At 41.3% G+C, this 20,242-nt stretch overlaps 1 protein-coding gene across 1 annotated transcript in view; it reads right to left on the bottom strand.

Annotated features, from left to right (window-relative positions):
* Positions 1 to 249: 249 nt before the first annotated feature.
* Odad2 (outer dynein arm docking complex subunit 2) overlaps positions 250 to 20,242 on the bottom strand; it is a 181,148-nt gene continuing 161,155 nt past the window's right edge. Inside the window, exon 19 of the mRNA XM_052157531.1 lies at positions 250 to 363. Coding sequence (XP_052013491.1) covers positions 250 to 363 — 114 coding nt within the window. The remainder of the gene's footprint in view (positions 364 to 20,242) is intronic.

Genomic DNA, 20,242 nt, shown 5'->3' with positions numbered 1-20,242 from the left:
TCATATCATATACACATACCCTCAAATTCTTGGAAAACTATCACAAATTTATTAGTTTCACATTTTGTTACATACTTTTCATTAAACAGAATGAAAAGATTCTCGTAATTTTCAACAAAAAGTATTTGTATTTTTTTCTTTAGGCTGTCTGAAGGACTGGTTGATAAATGCTTCTCAACTCTGACTTCCTGGCTGAGGGAGAGGTACATCCTCAGTCAGAACATTTGGTAGCTCATGTACGTTCATATTTCAGTTGTATCTAGCCTTTTCTGTCGCAAGGGCCAGTCTTCGGATATTGGATATACAGCCAGCAGCTGCTTCCTGGAGATCCTGGTCAGGGGACCCAACCATATCCAGTAGAAGCTGTCATATACCAAGGAGAAGAGAAAAAAAATAAAATTATTAATCCAAAGACCTAAAGTTAGGCTATGGAAATATTTTCAAACAGGAAGTATTTTTTAAAAAGCAGTGGACGGGCTAAGGAGACAGCTCTGTGGATAAGAATGCTCACCGAGCAAGCAGGAGGACCCAAGTTTGGGTCCTCAGCACTCAAGTTAAAGCTAGGTATAGCCTCGCGTGCCTATAATGCCAGCAGTGGACAGGAGAAGCAGGTGGGAGCATGACACCAGGTAGCACCCTCCGAATGGTGAGTTTCAGCTTCAGTGGGAGATCCTATATGAAGGGAATATGCTGAGAGTAGTGAGACAGGACACTTAGGCATACTCCTCTGCCCTCTGCACTCACACACACAGACATATGTGCACTCTCACCCCCCACCATGTGCACATATATACATAGACTGAAGCAACCCACATGTGGGAAAACCCCGTTTATGTGAAAGTATAGGCTTACCCAGGTTCAGGAATTTCTCACATGTTCTTATAGCTTTATTGCTTTAGGTCTGCTTCTGAAATTTCACTGGCACCCTTTTGGCTTTTCCACCTCTCAGAACAGACCAACAGCATATTGACCCCGGACACCTAGCACATCCTCTTATATTTAACACCCCGAGTTTAGAGTTTGGTCCACCTAGGAGAGTAGGTTCCCATCGATCCCTTAGTAGACTGTGTCCCCCAATAGCAAGTAACCAAGTAACTGTGACCTCAGCTGGCATTCCAGAGGTTACTTCTCCTGCTCTATCAGAGAGTAAGGTCCCATTTCCCCATGCCCTTTGCCTTAACTGATGCTACTGCATTACTGAAAACACCCTCTTACCTCCTTCTCTGGCTTTGTAAAGTTTATAGTTTCATAGACATGTATCTACTGCATATCCAAATAGCTGTTCCACAAAGCCACAACTGATTTTCATCAGGCAAAGAGCCATTTCTCTTTCACTTGGAGCTGTGGAATTGATTCAAGTATCTACAACACCTGGGCCCTTACCATTTAAGCAGGTAGTGGGTTCCTGTTTTCTGTCTGCTAGACTGCAAACACTTAGGAAATTTATGATGTCATATATCGTGCATATACAGTTTAGATGCCAAGTTAATGCCAAATAAGTGAACTAGAACATTTTAAATCTAGAAATATGACTCGGTACGTTATTTTAGAAGTTAATTGGATCCTAGATTGTCTATGCAGACGTACTGGAATACAAATTTGGAAAATGTCAGGAAATGGAGGTGACTATCAGCAAAGAATATCAGAAAAATAAGCATTGTAAGATGGGGTATATATGCCACATTTGTGGTTTTGGATTATATTCTACCCCCAAAAATAATTTAATCATTTTAATTATGGGAGTGATGTGGCCATGTATGTATTTTAGAACGTTGACTTTAACAGCAGTGTGCAGGATCTGAACTGTAGGGAGAAGATGCTGGAAGGCCTGACTGACATCACAGATGACAAGCTGTGAATGAAGGCTAAGAGTAACAAAGAAGGAATTAACTTAATGACCACACAGGGAAGAAATGTACAGTCAAATGCTGCAAGAAACACTGAGTACCCAGAAAGAAAATAAAAATGGTAATCTTACATCATCCATGAACTCCAATCCAGGTGGATTAATGTTTTAAGTGAGAATTAAAAATATGTAAAACATTTACAAATTGTGTATAAGGACATCTTAATCTGATTGGGCTGTTGGAGGTTGTCTGGCCTCTCTGTCCTTTGACCTCCACTTCTGGGGCCACGCCCTTGTCCTCACTGCTCAGCACTCTCAATTATCTGCTCCAAATTCTCTGGCTGCAGCCTCCTCCCTAAGACATGACTATTCCATAACTGGTCCGTGTGGGCTCTCACGTCTTTTTCTTCAATGATCCTTGCTCATTGGCTCAGTCCCTGTGCTCAATTTTTTGTCTAACATGGGCTCCATGGGAATCTTGGGTAATGATCATGCATGGCCACATAGAAAAGGCCTAAGAATAGGAGTGTACAGTAATTTAGTTTGCTTCATTTGCTTTGGATTGTTTTAATTTTCAAAATGGGTGTGATTTTGAGTTTTGTGGTTATATTATTCCCCTGGGAGAATAGTCAATATAAAGGTTTTTTCTGGTTCCTGGCTCAAAGATACGCTGATTTGGGAGAAAGGTTTTTTCTTTGCATTTTAGAAAAGGTGATTAGTATCTATACACCTTCTAGATTCATGTGGATCAGATTTGATAGAGGGAGACTCCCCAGAGAACTAGATTCCAGAGAATCAAAAAAAGTTACCTTGATGATACTGAAATTTTGTTTTGAGATTTGTAGCGAGGGTCCTCGTCACACACGCTGAACTGACCTCCTGAGGTCTTGGACTTTCAGCTGGATGCAGTCAGGACACAGACATCAGAGACTAATACAGTTGTTGGTGTGGCCTTCTTAAGGCCAACCAACTTCCCCATTTTCCCTCCCCTCCCTACCCCGTTCAAAAATATCTCAATGCCCATATTCAGTTTAAAAAAGTTATGAAGAGTCGTCGTCCCAGTTCCCTGGGCTTTGGGGCTGGAGGTGGTTATTCTAAGGTTGTCTTTCTAAAGAATTTAGAAATGGTCATAATTGGAACAGGGAAGAAATAGCTAGAATTGATTGTAGAGCCATAATCTGATTTTGTAGAAATCTTTATAATTGTTACTAAGTTGTAGTCATAATTTCTTATTTTGGTACAGAATTTATTTTGATACAAAAATCGAGGTTTTCATTGGTATAAATTTCTTCTCTTGATATAAAATTTTCTAAGTACAAGGCTTGGACCCAGTCCTTCTATAACTGCCACTGCAAACTGATGTGAGATGTTTAAGCCTGTGAGTTAAGGGCCAAATAGCAAATTCATGGCTCTGAGTTTATTGGTAAGGTGTTTTCAAATATTTTAATTAGAAATAGCTGAGGGTAATTAATGGACACCAGTTCAGATTACGTTACCTAGATAGTGGGTTTTCAAAATTGTCAGAAATCCATGGAACGTGACATTTAATGTTATTGATTCATTTGTTGTTGAGACAAATCTACTTCTAACAGCTGCCCATTCATGGATTCAAAGAAGCAACAGAACATCTATACCTCCAGATGAACTGGTACTTTGTGGCTAGTGTGTCCACTGAGCAGAAGTTGCCTGTCTCTCCTGCAGACCTGTACCATTCTTGAAAGGACACAATTTACAGGTTCAGACAACTTAGGTCTGCAGAGAAGAATAGGCTAGTCCTTAACAATTCCTGTTTTTCAATATTCTGTCAGAAGATTCTGAGCCAGAAGGCTGAAGACTGATGCACCAACTTCCTGACTTACTGGGGCTGCATAGGTAGGCAGCTGTCTATACAACTTGTCTCCATTCTGGAAACTGTGTTAGGCTTCCTATATCTTCAGCTAATGTTGATAATTTTCAGATTTCTAACAGGGTTGAAAGACTACTTATAGTCTCATATCCAACCCAGGCTATTTAATTTTGATAGAATAGATTTGAAAGGATGGTTTTGCAGATGACATGCAATCTAAAGCTAGGGCATAATTTATAGAATTATAATTTTTTAAGTTAGGATAGTGTTCTATTTTATTGACAAAAATGATGGACTGGGTGTTAGGTCTATCTTGTACTTTATAAATTACAAAATGGGAGAAGCCCCGCGGCCATATTTGCTGCCTGCCGGGACAGAAAAGGATCACTAGGTACTGTACCACCCTGAGCTTTAGATTTCTGGTGGTGCAAACCACCAGGGGTCTGCCTGCACTCAGGAACTGAGCACATAGGCAGTTCATCTGCAAGCCAGTCCATCGCAGGACCTGTGTCCTATGTGAGAATCAACAGAGGGAGTGACCCCCACCACAACATCTTCGCTCCATAATAGAGCAGACAGAGAACACCTGGTTGACCTTGACAACCTAAGTATAACATTGCTTGAGGCAAGACTGAGAAGGGCCCCAAAGGCACAAAAGAAGAAGGCAGCATATCCAGAGGCTTCCCCAGCATGTAATAAGGACACATACTCCACTATGTTCATAGCAGCCCTATTTGTAGTAGCCAGAAGCTGGAAAGAACCTAGGTGTCCTTCAACGGAAGGATGGATACAAAAAATGTGGTATATTTACACAATGGAGTACTATACAGCCATTAGAAACAATGAATTCATGAAATTCTTAGACAAATGGATGGAGCTGGAGAACATCATACTAAGTGAGGTAACCCAGTCTCAAAAGATCAATCATGGTATGCACTCACTGATAAGTGGACATTAGCCTAGAAACTTTGAATATCCAGGACATAATCCACAAATTAAATGATGTCCAAAAAGAATGGAAGAGTGGCCCTTGGTTCTGGAAAGACTCGGTGCAAGAATATAGGGGAATTCCAGAACAGGGAAGTGGAAGGGGTGGATGCAAGAACAGGGGGACAGAAGAGGGCTTATGGGACTTGCGGGGAGTGGGGACCCAGAAAAGGGGAAATCATTTGAAATGTAAAAAAAAATATATATCAATAAAAAAATTACAAAATGGTAATAGTTGTTCTCAATTTATATTTGAGAGAAAAGTTTTGTTTTTTATTAGAACAGAAAGGGGGGAAGTGTGGTGGATGGGCCTGGTGCTGCTTGTATTTTGATGTTAATTCTGCTTTCCAAGGAGGGGCTGTCATGAACCAGGAATTGGGTCATGTACTCAGGTGACTTCTTGTGAACCTTCCCCCAAATGAATAAAGGAATCAATCACTGGGCTAGTAGGTGGGTCTTCCAGGTCGAAGAGAGGAAGAGAGAAAGCAGGAGAGAGGTTTTTTTTTTGGGGGGGGGTATGGGAATAGCGACAGGATAAGATGTAGCTACTAGTGTCTTCGAGGAACTTAGTGAGCTGGGTGGATTGATTTCAGGAGCTCCAGGCCAGAGCGTCTGCTATGATGAGAACACCCCACTGGTGCCATGTGACACGCAGGGGCTTGGCAGAGGGTGGGATATTATCATTCTTTTGTATTACTTCCTGCAACAGGCAGTCACTCTTTAACTTTTCTTAAGCCTTCTTATATGACATCCTCTCGTGAAAGTCACAATGGTGACAAAGCCAGTTCTGATTCCTGAGTGACCAATGGCACCCAGGCTTGGCGGGAGGCAAATGAACTTGTTGTAAGTCCCAGCAAAGTCATATATTATTTTCTTTACTCTGCTTCCTTCCTCGTGCTTCTCAGAGTCTAGTTCCTGTCTTCAGTCTTCAGTCTCCTATGCTGCCTTGCAGCCACAGTCAACAGATAACTCTGAGATGACCTCTGACCACTGCCTAGGAACAGCTCTTAAAACTGCAGCGGTACAGTATGCCCTGTCACAGCTTTGCCTCCTCCATTTCAGTCACAGCATGTCCCTCCCATCTTTCCAACCCTTTGTTAGATTTATATTCTACGTCCAATTCCTCCTCTTTAGAATAGTTGACTATCAGATGCTCCCTGTCTGTATAATCCCCATTTCTAGCAGGTTTTTTTGTTTTGTTTTGTTTTTGTTTTTCATCTTCGTTTAAACATCCATTTTTCTGGGCCTGTGGTATGACTCAGAGGGTAAAGATGTTTCTCACAAGTCAAATGGTCTGAGTTTGATCCCTAGGACCCAGAAAAGGAAGGAGAGAGAGGAAAAGATGGAGAGAGGGAGGAAGAGGAGGAAGGTGAGAGAGGGGAGGAGAGGGAGGAAGAAGGAAGGAAAGAAAAAGAGAAAGAATAAAAAAGAGGGAGAGAGGAGGCAAGGAGGGAAGGATCGAAGGAAGAAGGGGGGAGGAGAGGGAAAGAAGGAGGGAGAGAGGGAAGGAGGGAAAGAGAGGGAGGGAGAGACGGGGAAGACAAGGAGGAGGCTTTCTATTGTTTCCTAGTTACCAAGCTCTTTGCAGACTTCACTTCCAGTCAGGACTGGACAACCAGGCATCCTGAAGATAACATAGTTGCACGGCACACCCAGTGCCCAGCACACAGAGAGAGTCCCATAAATGGTGTTCATGTGGTAATTATTTCACCAGTTTCAGAACTTGTTGATTTGCTGGAGGCTAACCCTGGTAGATTAGGGAGGAAGAAGAAAGAAGGAATTTTGGCCTTGTGGTCAGTCTGGCTCTGGTCAGCACTTGTTCCAGGGCCCTGCTATTGAATTCGATGACCCAGGCTTCTCTGGGCACCTGCTGCTGCTTCCTGGCCAGACTCCCTTGGATAGGAAACCCTTAATCTGATGCCTGTCAGAATCAAACACACATTTTGCTTCTCCTTCCTCAGGCCAGGTTGTGGTTCCGTGGTCCACCTTTCAGCTCTCCAAGAATCAGCTGTGTTTGTTTCCAAACTCTGGACACTAATTTCCTAATTCCACACTGAAGAAACCAGAGAGCTGCGGGTGAGGACAGCTGGCAGAGCACTGGTTCTTACAGGAGTCATCCAGGTAAGCATTTGCAAGAAGAAAATTTCCATCCATTCCCACACTTGATGTTAGATTTCTTATCCTGGCTGGTCCCTACTTCATGGGACACTGAATAAACTATCCCTGTACCTGACAACACACCAGGAGCTCAGTCCCCTGAATCGTGTCTTTCTTTTATATTTTTTGAAGAGTAGAAAATGTAATCCCAGCACTGGGACGGTAGGGACAGATGGATCCCTGGCTTACACTCACTCAGCAAGTTCCAGTCTAATGAGAGGCTCTGTCTCATAACCAAAGTGGACAGTGACTGAAGAACAAGCCCTAAAGCTGTCCTCTGGCTTCCAACCACATGCTCACACACATGCTGTATGTGTGCGCACACACACACACACACACACACACACACACACACACACAAGCATTCTAAAAACAGATATAAGAAGAGGGATAACGTGGTACATGTGGTGGATGTGCAATGCTTCCTTACATCTTGCTTGTCTCTCTGGCTCCAGGCCTGTAAGAGACCTAGTGTCTGCACAATTTGAATGGTTTTATTAGCTGCTAAGTTGCTATGTACCAGGCACTGTGATTTCTTTCTCGCCAGTGAAGGTAGCCTGAACTTCCCATTCTTCTTACCTATGAACATTCTCTACCAAGAGTATAGACTTGCAAGTTCAGAATTTTGCACTAAATCCACTGTTTTCCCATAACCTAATAGTATCTTAGTATCTATGAGAGTTACTTGTTGCTGTGTAAGACACACTGAGGCTGTGGCCAGACTTTTTCAGACTAAGCAAAGACCTATTCCTACCCAAGCCTGAACAATGTGGACCGTGTACATGTCTTAGTTTGGAATCAGGCTCTGGAATATGTTTTAATTTTTCTAAGAGCTTCACAAACAAACTCCCTTGGAGGAATGCTTTAAAACTAGGATAAATATCCACAAGCCAGAAGCTTTGCCCCAAATCCTGGCTTTGGTGAGCCAGCCGTTAACCAGGAGTTGTGCATATTCTCACATCACTAGTACAGAGTGCCAGGAGAAGGCAGGCTACAATCTTTTGTGATAATTATACTTAAAAAGCAGGGGTTTACCTAGGAGAGCAGATGCAAATTGGGTGTGAGTGAGCATGGAGTCCATATAGCTGTTTGCTACATGTAGTTTGATCTAGCGACTTTTTTTCCAACTATAAAGGCATTTTTAATATTATGAGAGGAAAACACCTCGGGTTCCACTTTTTGAAGTGTTTGTTCCTTTCAGAAGCTTTTCTCTTTTTAATCATTCCCTCCCCCAAAACACACCCAAGGACTTTATTTTTATGGGGAGTTTCATATATATACCAAAGGAAAACCAGCCTCTTTGCTTTTAAAACTTAATTGCACAGAGCACTTTAAAACATCATTCAAACACATAATGTTTTACAGCTTGGACTGAACAAGGACATGGGGAGGGCACAATGGGTGGCTTGTGGATCTGCTAGGAGGACTGCGAATACTTCCTACGGTGTAAAAGGCTTTGATCTTGAGGCTGTGCCCTGAGTATACAGCTGTGACCTGTGGCTCACATCTCTTGGAAGGTGAGACTTAGGTAGCCTGAGAACCAATTGGTGTCTGCATCCAATTTTACTTTCATATTTAACAGTTCACGTCTTTATGCTGCATTTCAGTTGTATGAAAAAATATGGGCCCATTTGAATGATAACAGATTTTCCTGTGGTTTGACTCCACATTGTTTGGGTGAGCAGAGTCTGGAAGTATAGGGGTTTTAATTACAGACGGATGAGATCCAAAGTACCTGTGTACATATCTAACTTGGGGTTTTTCCAGCAGACATCCCATTTCCAAAGACATGCCTCCACTGCTTTGAGTGGAGAAGCCTTTGGCTATTTTCCTGTTGAGGCCACAAAGAGTAATGACTACCACTGCCTGCAAAGTGGCTTTTCTACGGTTCATCTGGGCTGGGCTTGTGTTGCTCTTCCAGCTGAGGCTCCACCACAGCCAGGCCCCGAGTCTTGGTAATTCATTTCATATGATATTGGACCCGAACGAGTGACTTCAACATACAATATGCTGTTGCAACCTGGGACAAAATGTTGCTTCTGTTTGACCAGTGCAGAGAGGCTTGAGGGCTGTGCTCTTCACTGGTGTACACTCCTGCAGCTGATGGAAGAGCATAACATGTACTATGGACTGAATGCCTGCACCAAAACTCATGTTGAAAAGTAATCCTTATGGTGAGGCATTAAAAAGGTAGGAATCTACCTAATCCATGGTATTTAGCAGCAGGAGGTAATTAAGGTTGAATGGGGCCAAAGGGTGGGACTCTAATCCAATGGGACTGTGGCTTTATGAGAAGAGGAATAATCTGAGTTATGATTCTTTGTGTTACCATATGATGTCCTATTTACGCTGGGACTTTGCTGAGAGTCCTTACCAGCAGGAAGGGCTTCACCCAGTTCTGTTTGCCAATACGGAATTTTCCAGTTTTCGTAATTTTTCTTTATAAATTACTTTGTCGTGCCTCCAAAAAAGAAACTGGAGAGAGCACACACTAGCAGTTTAACAGCACACCTAAAAGCTCTAAAACAAAAAGAAGCAAATACATCCAAGAGGAGTAGGCAGGAAATAATCAAACTTGGAGCTGGAATCAACCAAGTAGAAGCAAAAAGAACTATACAAGGAATCAACAAGAGAGATAAACCCTTAGCCAGACTAACCAAGAGGGCATAGAGACAGTATCCAAATTAGCAAAATCAGAAGTGAAAAGGGAGATATAACAACAGAAACTGAGGAAATTAAAAAAAAAAAAACTCATCAAAAGCCTATATTCAACACAACTAGAAAATCTGGATGAAATGGACAATTTTCTAGGCAGATACCAAGTAACAAAGTTAAATCAGGATCAGATAAACCATCTAAACAGTTCCATAACCCCTAAAAAAATAGAAGCAGTCATTGAAATTCTCCTAACCAAAAAAAAAAAAAAAAGCCCAGAACCAGATGGTTTTAGTGCAGAATTCTATCAAACCTCCAAAGAAGACCCAACACCGATACTCTTCAAACTATTCCACAAAATAGAAAAAGAAGGAATGCTACCCAACTCACTCTATGAAGCCACAGTTATGCTGAGTACTCTCCCTTGGAGATGGAACAGTTTCTGTCTAATCCGGAAATTTTCACAATTTCCTTTCATAGAGGACTTCATAAGAGATTTTTTTCTACTTCTATATCTAATGTTCCAAATAGATTTTTAAAATTGGTTGAGTGCATATTACTTTTAGCTTCAGAAGATATCATGTACATTTAAGGGGTATTTAACTATCATAAATTATTTTGATGACTTAAAAAATGTCAATACTCTGGCAGTGGTGGCGCACACCTTTAATCCCAGCACTTGGGAGGCAGAGGCAGGCAGATTTCTGAGTTTGAGGCCAGCCTGGTCTACAGAGTGAGTTCCAGGACAGTCAGAACTATACAGAGAAACTCTGTCTCAAAAAAAAATGTCAATACTGAGTTGTATATTTTAAAATAAATTTTATTAATTTAATAAAAAAAGAAAGGGAAGAAGAGGAGAGAGAGCAGGAGAGGGAGAAAAGGCAAAACTAGAGGGAGTGGCCTGCCACATAGCTCAGTGAGGAAGTGTTTCCAAGTGTGGTCAAGACCCAAGGTGTTTTTGTTTTTTATATTTGCTTTATTTACATTTTGAATGTTAACCCCTTTCCATGTTACCCAGCTGAAAACCCCCTATCCCATCTCCACTTCCTCTGCTCACCCTCCCCCTAATTTCCTGATCTGTATTCCCCCTTCTGGGGAATCAAGCCTTCATAAGACCAATGGCCTCTCCTGATGAGGAGTGATGTCTGAAATGGTCATCTTCTGCTACATATGCAGCTGGAGCCATGGGTCCCTCCATGTGTACTCTTCGGTTGGTGGTTTAATCCCTGGGAGTTCTGGGGATACTGGTTGGTCCACATTATTGTTTCTCCTGCAGAGCTGCAAACCTCTTCAGCTCCTTGGGTCCTCTCTCTAGCTGCTCCATTGGGGACCCTATTCTCATTATATTGGTTGGTTGTGAGGATGGGTATTTTGATCCACTTTCCAATAAGGATCAAAGTATCCACACTTTGGTCCTCCTTCAGGTCCTCCTTCATCTTGAGCTTCATGTGGTCTGTGAGTCGTATCTTGGGTATTCCGAGCTTTTGGGCCAATATCCATTTATCAGCGATTCAACATCCTTAATCATCACAGAAATGCAAATCAAAACAACCCTGAGATTCCACCTCACACCAGTCAGAATGGCCAAGACCAAAAATTCAAGGGACAGCAGAAGATGCTGGTGAGGATGTAGAGAAAGAAGAACAATCTTCCATTGCTGGTGGGATTGCAAGCCGGTAAAACCACTCTGGAAATCAGTTTGGTGATTCCTCAGAATACTGGACAGAGCACTACCTGAGGACCCAGCTATACCACTCTGGGGCATATACCCAGAAGATGCTCCAACATGTAATAAGGACACATGCTCCACTATGTTCATAGCAGCCTTATTTATAATAGCCAGAAGCTGGAAATAACCCAAATGTCCCTCAACAGAGGAATGGATACAGAAAATGTGGTACATTTATACAATGGAGTAGTACTCAGCTATTAAAAACAATGAATTCATGAAATTCTTAGGAAAATGGATGGAGCTAGAAACTATCATCTTGAGTGAGGTAATCCAATCACAAAAGACTCAAAGTTCACTTCCCAGTCTCTCTCTCTCTCTCTTTCTCTCTCTCTCTCTCTCTCTCTCTCTCTCTCTCTCTCTCTCACACACACACACACACACACACACATACAATAAGCAAGAGGAAGACACTTGAACAGAAACAGAGCTTAGAAGAGGACCAGAAATAGTACACATGGCTATACACATAAGTGCTATATATAATATATAATAAAATAATGTATGTGTACATTTTCTTTCTTTTTTTCTCAATATTTTTAAGATGTAAAATCATGAAAATCCTAACTCTAAGGCTGACTTACTCAGTTTGTAGCATATATAGCTGAAGTGTATAGTGACATAAAAATTCATGGTCAAGGGGCAGGCAAATGATGCTAGAAGCTAAAGGGTATGACACCTGCACTACCTCCTTTAAGAGGTATTGCATGCCGGGGAATCCTCTGGGTATATGCCCAGGAGTGGTAGAGCAGGGTCCTCCGGAAGTGTCATGCCCAGTTTTCTGAGGAACCGCCAGACTGATTTCCAGAGTGGTTGTGCCATCTTACAATCCCACCAACAGTGGAGGAGTGTGCCTCTTTCTCTGCATAGGAGGGTTGGAACTGAAAGATATCCTAAGTGAGGTAACCCAGTCACAAAAAAATACACATGGAGTGCAATCACTGATAAGTGGATATTAATTAGCCCAGAAGCTCTGAATACTCAAGACACAATTAGTATATCAAATGATTCCCAAGAAAAAGGAAGAAGAGGGCCCTGGTCCTGGAAAGGCTTGATCCAGCATCATGGGGGATTACCAGGACAGAGAAATGGGGGAGGGGTAATTGGGGAATGGGTGGAGAGAAGAGGACTTATGGGACATATGGGGAGTGGGGAACTGGGAAAGGGGAAAGCATTTGGAATGTAAACAAAGAATATAGAAAATAAAAAAAAAAGAAAGAAAAGGCCCTCCTGTGTTGTTACAACACAGCATGGGTACATACATGCAAGAGAACAAAACAGAGAGAGAGAGAGAGAGAGAGAGAGAGAGAGAGAGGCTACATCCCCTAATCTTTTGTGAAGCACACCCCAACAACCCAAGAATCTCCCACCAAGGTCCTACTTCTCAATGTACCACTGTTAAAACCAATACCTCAATTATGATGGGCTTTGAGGAACACAACTGAACAATCAAACTACTTGGAAACCATAGTACCTTACCATCTTAGGTGACCCTGCCACTGTTCAAGAAAGATAAACAAGAAATGCAAAGAACACCATTATCCTCCCTCCCTCTCCCTCTCCCTCTCCCTCTCCCTCTCCCTCTCTCTCCCTCTCCCTCTCTCTCTCTCTCTCTCTCCCTCTCTCTCTCTCTCTCTACTCTCTCTCTCTCTCTCTGTGTGTGTGTGTATGTGTGTGCATACGTGTGCATGCAAGTGTATATATCTTTGTGTGTGTCTGATCATTTTTTCATCTCTGATCAAATAATTTGACATAATATACATTTATTATATATTTCCAAGCTATTCTCCTGAGACCTTGTGCCTAGTAACATTACTACTGAAGAATAAGAAGTAATCTTTCTCTTCATACTCACCAACACTAAGTACCATTCATTCAAAATAAACAAAGCTTGGAGCCAAGTATGATGATACGTGTCTATAATTTTGGTGTTTGGAAGGCTGAGGTAGAAAGATCAGGAGTTCAAGACCAGCACAGGCTACATCATGAGACCTTGTCTCAAAAAAAAATAACAAAAAGAAAATAAAACAGTTGCCAATGTGTAGGAGATAAATAATAACTTGGGGATGTGGTAATTGTTGAATAACATTTGATGAATAAACATTTGATGAACTACTATTGGTATTAAAGAGCTTTCTATTTTTATTAAAACAAACAGATGTTTCATTGTAGTAACAGAAAGTAGACTAAAACCATGCTCATGATGTGACATAGATATCGATGCTACTTTTGTTGACTTGGTGCCCTTTCCTTCCAAATTCTGTTCACATTTGAAAACATTCCCTTCATGGCCTTTCCTCCATATTTTTTGAGGTAAGGGAGAATGAGTGTTGTATAGGTATTTCCTCCAGTTGAAATTAGAGGGAGAAGGGACGCTCATGGCCAAGGAAGCCAAATCAAACTATACAATTTAGAAAGCCCAGACAGTTGTGAGAGTCCCAAGGTCCCTCCTCAACTGTGGACCTACAGTGGAGGGGCTGCAAGTCATGCTGGAAGCCCCGGAGTCATCACCCAGGCTGAGAAGGCCCTTCTGGTGATGCAGCTGCCTCTGAGCAACCCAAGCTCTTAGAAATAACCCAGTTCTTTCACTGTCTCGTGCTGGACTTGAATGGAATCATTTCTCTGGCCACACATCACTACCTTTTCTGGGGTAAATGTCTCCCTGGGAAAAGTCACACAGCAATGTTGTTTAAAAAAAAGGTCTTGTTCGAGGCTAGTCTTGAACTTGAAATTCTCCTGCCACAGGCTTACCGCGCCCCCCCCCCCCCACACACACCCTGCCAAGTGCTGGAATTACAGTTGTCCTCCAACATGCCAGGCTCCACACTAGAAAGCTTTTGTGAGGTCAGAATGCTGGAGCCACCAAGCAGGCAGTAGCATCAGGATACACAAGAGATAATGACTGCAGAAACCCTGTGGCTGATTTGATCAGCTGGGTGAGGAGGCAGGGATTCTGCACCATACTGCATGGTAGAGGTGGTGGTTACAGAAATTCTCTGTGCTCCACTTGTGTTGTTGGCTGTAATGCCTTCAAGTTTCTGCTCAAATTTTCTTTTATCAAGTGTAAAGTGTGTCTGCTATACTATTTTGGCTAAAAATGTAAAGGAATGATTGGATAAAATTGTTTAGAGTTTTGTCCCACAGATTAAATCCCAGTGGCTTATTCCCTTGGAGGAAATAATCTCACTGACTATGCTGTACATATTTGAATTGACACTTCAACTTGACATCTCAGTTTAAAGCCTGGCTTTTCCTTATAACTGTACATAGCCTGGGGTAATTCTCCAAGACTGACTATGCTGTTAATAAGGTTAGAATTTGTTGGGTATTTTCCTAACACAGTGGATGTGGAGATTAAATACTACAGTGAGTTCTAAATGCTCCATCATGCACTCAAAAGTGATGGCTGTTAACACTACCATTGTCACTGTTTTCTGGAATTTGAATATGTCACACAGAAAGACTAACATTTTAGAGTTTGGTAGCACTTAGCCTTAGCACTCAAGAGGCTGAAGTAATTTCAGGGTGAGCCTGGTCTACCAGGTGAAACCTTTTCTCAAAACCCTAAAGCAGAAAAAGAAAGAAGGAAGGAAAGAAAGAAAGAAAGAAAGAAAGAAAGAAAGAAAGAAAGAAAGAAAGAGAGAGAGAGAGAGAAGGAGGGAGGGAGGGAGGGAGGGAGGGAGGGAAGAAGGAAGGAAGGAAGGAAGGAAGGAAGAAAGGAAGGAAAAAAGGAAGGAAGGAAGAAAGGAAGGAAGGAAGAAAGGAAAGGAAGGAAAGGAAGGAAGAAGGAAAGGAAGGAAGGAAGAAGGAAAGGAAGGAAGGAAGAATGCAAACAGACCATTAAAATCCTTTGTCAGGGATCTATTATATTTTTCCAAATAAGCATTTTTAATCTAGTAATATTCAAAATTAATATAAAAAAGGTTTGTGGTCCTATGAAGTAGGTGAAAGTGGATATGACAAATCTAAGACATATTTATGTTAATAAAGATAGATTATTAAATTATTATTCAAATTAGTTTCTTCTTAGTTAATCTCTAGTTCCAAGGATGTTTTATTGGTAAATAGAGGCATGAAATAATTTGATGTAATCTGGAACAAATGCATCAGGGCATGATGAACAGGAGTTTAAAGAATAGCAAAGTGTTAGGATTTTAAACACTCACAGGCAACACTCGGAATTGGAATTTGTCAGTGCAATTGCCATGAAGTCCACTTGTGTTCTTTTGACTGTGATCTCACTGTCTCTGTTGAACATTATAGAACCTTTCATTTTCTTTGTTCTAAACTTTCATGATGCTGTGACTTCTGTTGCTGGGACAAGATACTGAGCAAAAATGTAAAGAGAGGAATGGTTTTTGGTTGAGTTTAGTCCATAGTCTTTGGCTCCACTGCTTCTGTGCCCATAGTCAAGGCCAATCATCATGGTGTTGAAAGCATGGTTGAAAGGGTCTTAACTCATGGTGGGTAGGAGGAAGAAGGGCTAAGGAAGGGGTTAGGAATAAAATAGCACCTGAGAACATACCCCGAGTAACCTTCTTCCTCTGGATATGCCCCTCCTCCTAAAGTTTTCAGAATTTTCCAGAATCCCCACCTCCCCATATGGTATCAGTGTCTGTGGTGTCCTGATGCTGTCCCTTTCTCTCTGACTGGTCACTATTTTCCTTTCCCTTTCCTTTCTCTCTCTCCTCTCCTTTCCTTTTTACTAACTCCTTTATAATTTTGTTGTACATTTGGGAAATTGTTTCTTATACTTTGTTTTTCAACTGTTTGTTTCCTGAATGATTTTAAAAATAGAATCTTGTTCAAGCTTCACAGGGATAATAACCTTCCTGTCACACACTAGGATGCGGGCAATTTCATGTTCTCTTCCCTCTGTTATGCTCTACTTGTTTATTTCCACCCACTTTGGTCTCTGCCACATTTAAGTATCCACCAAATGTCAAGTACTTGGTTGCGTGATTGAAATTCTGAGCTTATATCTAGCTTGTCAGCTTTCTGTTTTGCTCCAGAGTGATCTGAGGTTCTGGAGTTCCTCAGAATTTTATTTTCCAGGCAGATGTTAGCTTGAAGGCAATAGAAAAGAAACTCTCACTTGCTGATTCATGAATGCTGGTTGGAAAGCAGCTTCCTGGAAGGGATGCTCTTCCCCTCCTACTGTGCATGGTGTCTTAATCTCCACCCACAGTTCACTTACTACTGCCAGTGACTGCTGTCTTTTCTCCAGTCAGTTGTGGTTGGAGTAGGGTTATAAATCAGCTGTTCAGAACTAGATATGGGCTCTGGCTTTTGTTAAGTTCTTGCCAAGGCACTTTCATCCCTTCCAAAGGCACCAAACACTGCCAGCTTCTTTGTGTCTAACAGACAGTGGCCACTGGGCAGTCAGCTCTGGATAGTTCTTTTTTCTTTTTGCCTTTGTTTCCTTTGCAGCCCTCCGATTCACCCTTCCCCTGCCGGTCAGTGCTTTTGTTTTATTTGTTAGGTTCCTTAGATCAAACATGGGTAGATTTTGAAAGGAAGTCTGATTAGATTCAAGAGTTGAATCTGATTTCTACAGCTAAGGATCATGCCCTGCTGGTGCCACTGAAGGTATAGTGCCTGAGTTGTAGCTGGATGAGAGATTGAAAGTCTACTTGTTTTTCTGTGTCCTTTTTAAGATCAACATTGTGAGAGAATATTTAAATATGTATAAGATGGAATGTATGTATGGGCACACACACACATACATGTTTGTGTGTGTGTATGTGTGTGTGTGTACGTAAATAACATAATATAAACTAGACTTAATGCTACTCCACCAAAGTTTAAGTTTCCAGTCCTAAACTGAATTTCAAGATATTTAATTGACTATGTAACATCTCTGCTGAGATAAAAAGAAGCACCTCACATCTCATACATATCAAACTGAATCTTGATCCTTCTATCCAAACTCTGATATTCGAGGCTTCTTTATCCCCATTAAAGACAATTTATTTCCTTGTTTGTTTGGACTGGGAACTAGGGAGTGTCTGGCTCCTTTCTGTCTTATAGCCTTTACTTAAGCTACAAGCAAATCATATCCTGAGTCTGACATTTTTCCCATGAGCTCCACAGTGTGGTCTGGGCTCTGATACCCTCGTGCCTCAACCTGTGGATAGGCCAAGCCTTAGTATTCAAAGAAGATCTGGAGTGGATTTGGAGGTAGAGCTTGGAGAAAACAAAAACACTTCAGACCATAGGAGGAGCTTTCCTCTTTTCCAAACACAGAAGGCAGAGTGATAAAGGCTTCTGAAAGGAAATCCTAGCTTAGGAATGGTGATAGGCTTACTGGGTAGTAAATCAGTACCACTCAACAGTGGCCCACAAAACATCCAATGTTTGTAGACATTTTGTCTCATATTGCTTTGATTGGGTATTTTTATCTTACTGGTCTTTTGGTTGTATCTTATGGTTTACAATTTTGTGGTTTTATAGGTGTGTGACATGTGTTTCTTCTTTCTTTTTAAAATTCCATTTTGTTTGTTTATTTGCCTGTTTATTTTCTATAGAGAGAAAGAAAAGGCATAAAGTTGTTGAGTGGGTAGGGAGGTGGGGAGGATCTAGGAGGGGTTGAGGGAGAGGAAACCATGATCAGATTATATTGTCTAGAAAAAGAGAAAAAGAAACAAGAAATGGCGACAGAATTTTCAGGGAATCATACATCAGCACTCATTCTGGAAGTTGTTGCTGCTCATTTGTTCATTTGTTTCTTTGTTTCTTTGTTGAGGCAAGGTCTTGTTATGTAGCCCAAGTTGGCTTTGAACTTGTGATCCTTTTGCTTTACCCTTCTGAGTGCCAAGGTTTCAGCTGATGTGCCACATGCCTGGCATTGAAGTTGCTGAAATGTATATGGCTTTTATTCCTGCTATTGAAATGTCTGACTTTGGAAACTGTTCTGGTGAGTTTTATATCAACTTTACTCAAGCTAGAGTCATCAGAGAGGAAGGAGAGCCTCAAGTAAGAAAATGTCTCCATTGATCAAGCTGTAGACTAGCCTGAGGGACATTTTCTTAGTGATTGATGTGGGAGGCTCCAGGCCATTGTGGGTGGTGCTATCTCTGGGAAAGTGGTTCTGGCTTTCATACAAGAGCAGGCTGAACAAGCCATGGTGAGTGAGCCAGTAAGCTGCACATTGCTGTGGCCTCTGCATTAGTTCCTGTCTTCAGGTTCCAGCTCTGTTTGTGTTCCTCTCCTGAGATCCTTCAGTGATGCGCTGCTATATGAAAGTGTAACTTATGGTGTTTCAAGGTAACAATAGTAACCCTAACCAAGACACATATAATAGACTAGTGAGGATGTTTATGTTTTCATTCAGGGAATTAGGGCAAGTGGAAGGTAGAGTTCTAAATCTTACATAGAAAACCCTAAATACTCAACTACTCAATAAACTCAGGAAAGTTGCAGGACATAAAGCCAATGTAAAATGTGAAACGTTAACAACCAACTCTTATAAATGATATGAATAGATAATCCACTTGTAAGAGCTATGAAAACAAAACAAAAACTGCAACGTAATGATAAACTTAACTGTGGAGGGAAAAGTGTTTTGAGTCAAAACTATAAAGCACTAGTGAAGAAGAGTGAAGATGACCCAGTCAGCTGAGCTGCTATTCCTGTAAATGGATTAAAGACTTAATATTGATAACGTGTCCACAGTTATCCCAGCAATCTTGACAGATTCAGTGTACTACCTACCAGATGCCCAGGGACATTTTTCCCACATAACTACAAACAAAAGACAATTCTAAAATTCATGTGGAACCACAAATGTTCTCTTTGCTAAAGCAATCTTGAACAAAAAATGAACAAAACTAGAGGCATCACACTACCTGACTTGAAGCAAATACAAAGCCTCCACAGTTAAAATGCTTAAGATGAACATAAATCCTGAACCCAGGAAACCAATAGGAGAACCAACAGGAAAACAGACACTGGGCTAGGTGGTGTTTTGTTTTGTTTTGTTTTTAAAAATCAATCTAAAATGGCATAAAAACATAGGCTAATGGAACAAAATAGAAGGTCCTAGAATAAATTTATTCAGCTGTGGCCAATTTCATTTTGACTAAGGTTCCAGGAACGTAGGACAGTGGGAGGCTTTCATTTCAATACACAGTGCAGTGACAGTTAGAGATCTACATGAAGAATGACAATAAAACCTTATCTGAAGGTGGGAATGGAAGGAGGGGCTATGAGAGGAAGGAAGTGGATGGGGGGAGCTGAAATCAGGATATAAAGTGAATAGATAAATTAATGGGGAAAACACTTATTGGGTACCATTTACAACAGTCAATTTGAAATGTATTAATGCCAACATAAGTATTAAACTTTCTAAACAACTGGAAGAATGCACAGGCAAACTGTGATTTGGGCACTGGTTTTTATTTCATTTTGGTTTGGTTTGTTTGTTTTGTTTATTAAGCAAACCCAGGAGCACAGACAAAGCAAAGAATGAGTAGGTAGATGGGATTTCATTAGCATCAGAAGCTTGTGCATGGACAGCCAAGGAAGCAGGCCACAGAGCAGAAAGGCAACCTCGGAGTGGGAGACGGCACCATGACAACATGAGCAATGCATCTCATAAAGGTTAACAATGAGCATGCGTAAGAGACTCAAATCAGTAGACAGTCAATGTAAATAAAAAAAAAAAACAGGCAAAATAGGAATAAACATTTTCAAAAGGAGACAAAGCACAAGAGGGAAATGAAAATGTGTTCAAGGTCACCAGTCATCAGAAAAATGCAAATAGTATCCAACAGATGCAATATCTCACCACGGTCAGAATACCTGCTGTCAAAAGACAACAGACTGTTCTGAAAAAAGCAGCAGCTGCTATTGAAAGGAATAGGAAGGTGCCCTCCAAATTAGACATAGGGCTAGCTTATTTTCAAATGTTCTCACTTTCAGATCCATATTCATAGGTAACAGTCAGAGGAAGACATTGGCACTCCCAGGCTCACTGAAGGTTTTTGATGACAGTAAATACATAGAGGCAACCTAAGTGTCT

The sequence above is a fragment of the Apodemus sylvaticus genome, chromosome 14, assembly GCF_947179515.1.
Source record: "Apodemus sylvaticus chromosome 14, mApoSyl1.1, whole genome shotgun sequence".
NCBI lineage: Eukaryota > Metazoa > Chordata > Mammalia > Rodentia > Muridae > Apodemus > Apodemus sylvaticus.
Note: the sequence above shows the minus strand (reverse complement) of the source record. Positions and strands in the feature narration are given on the sequence as shown.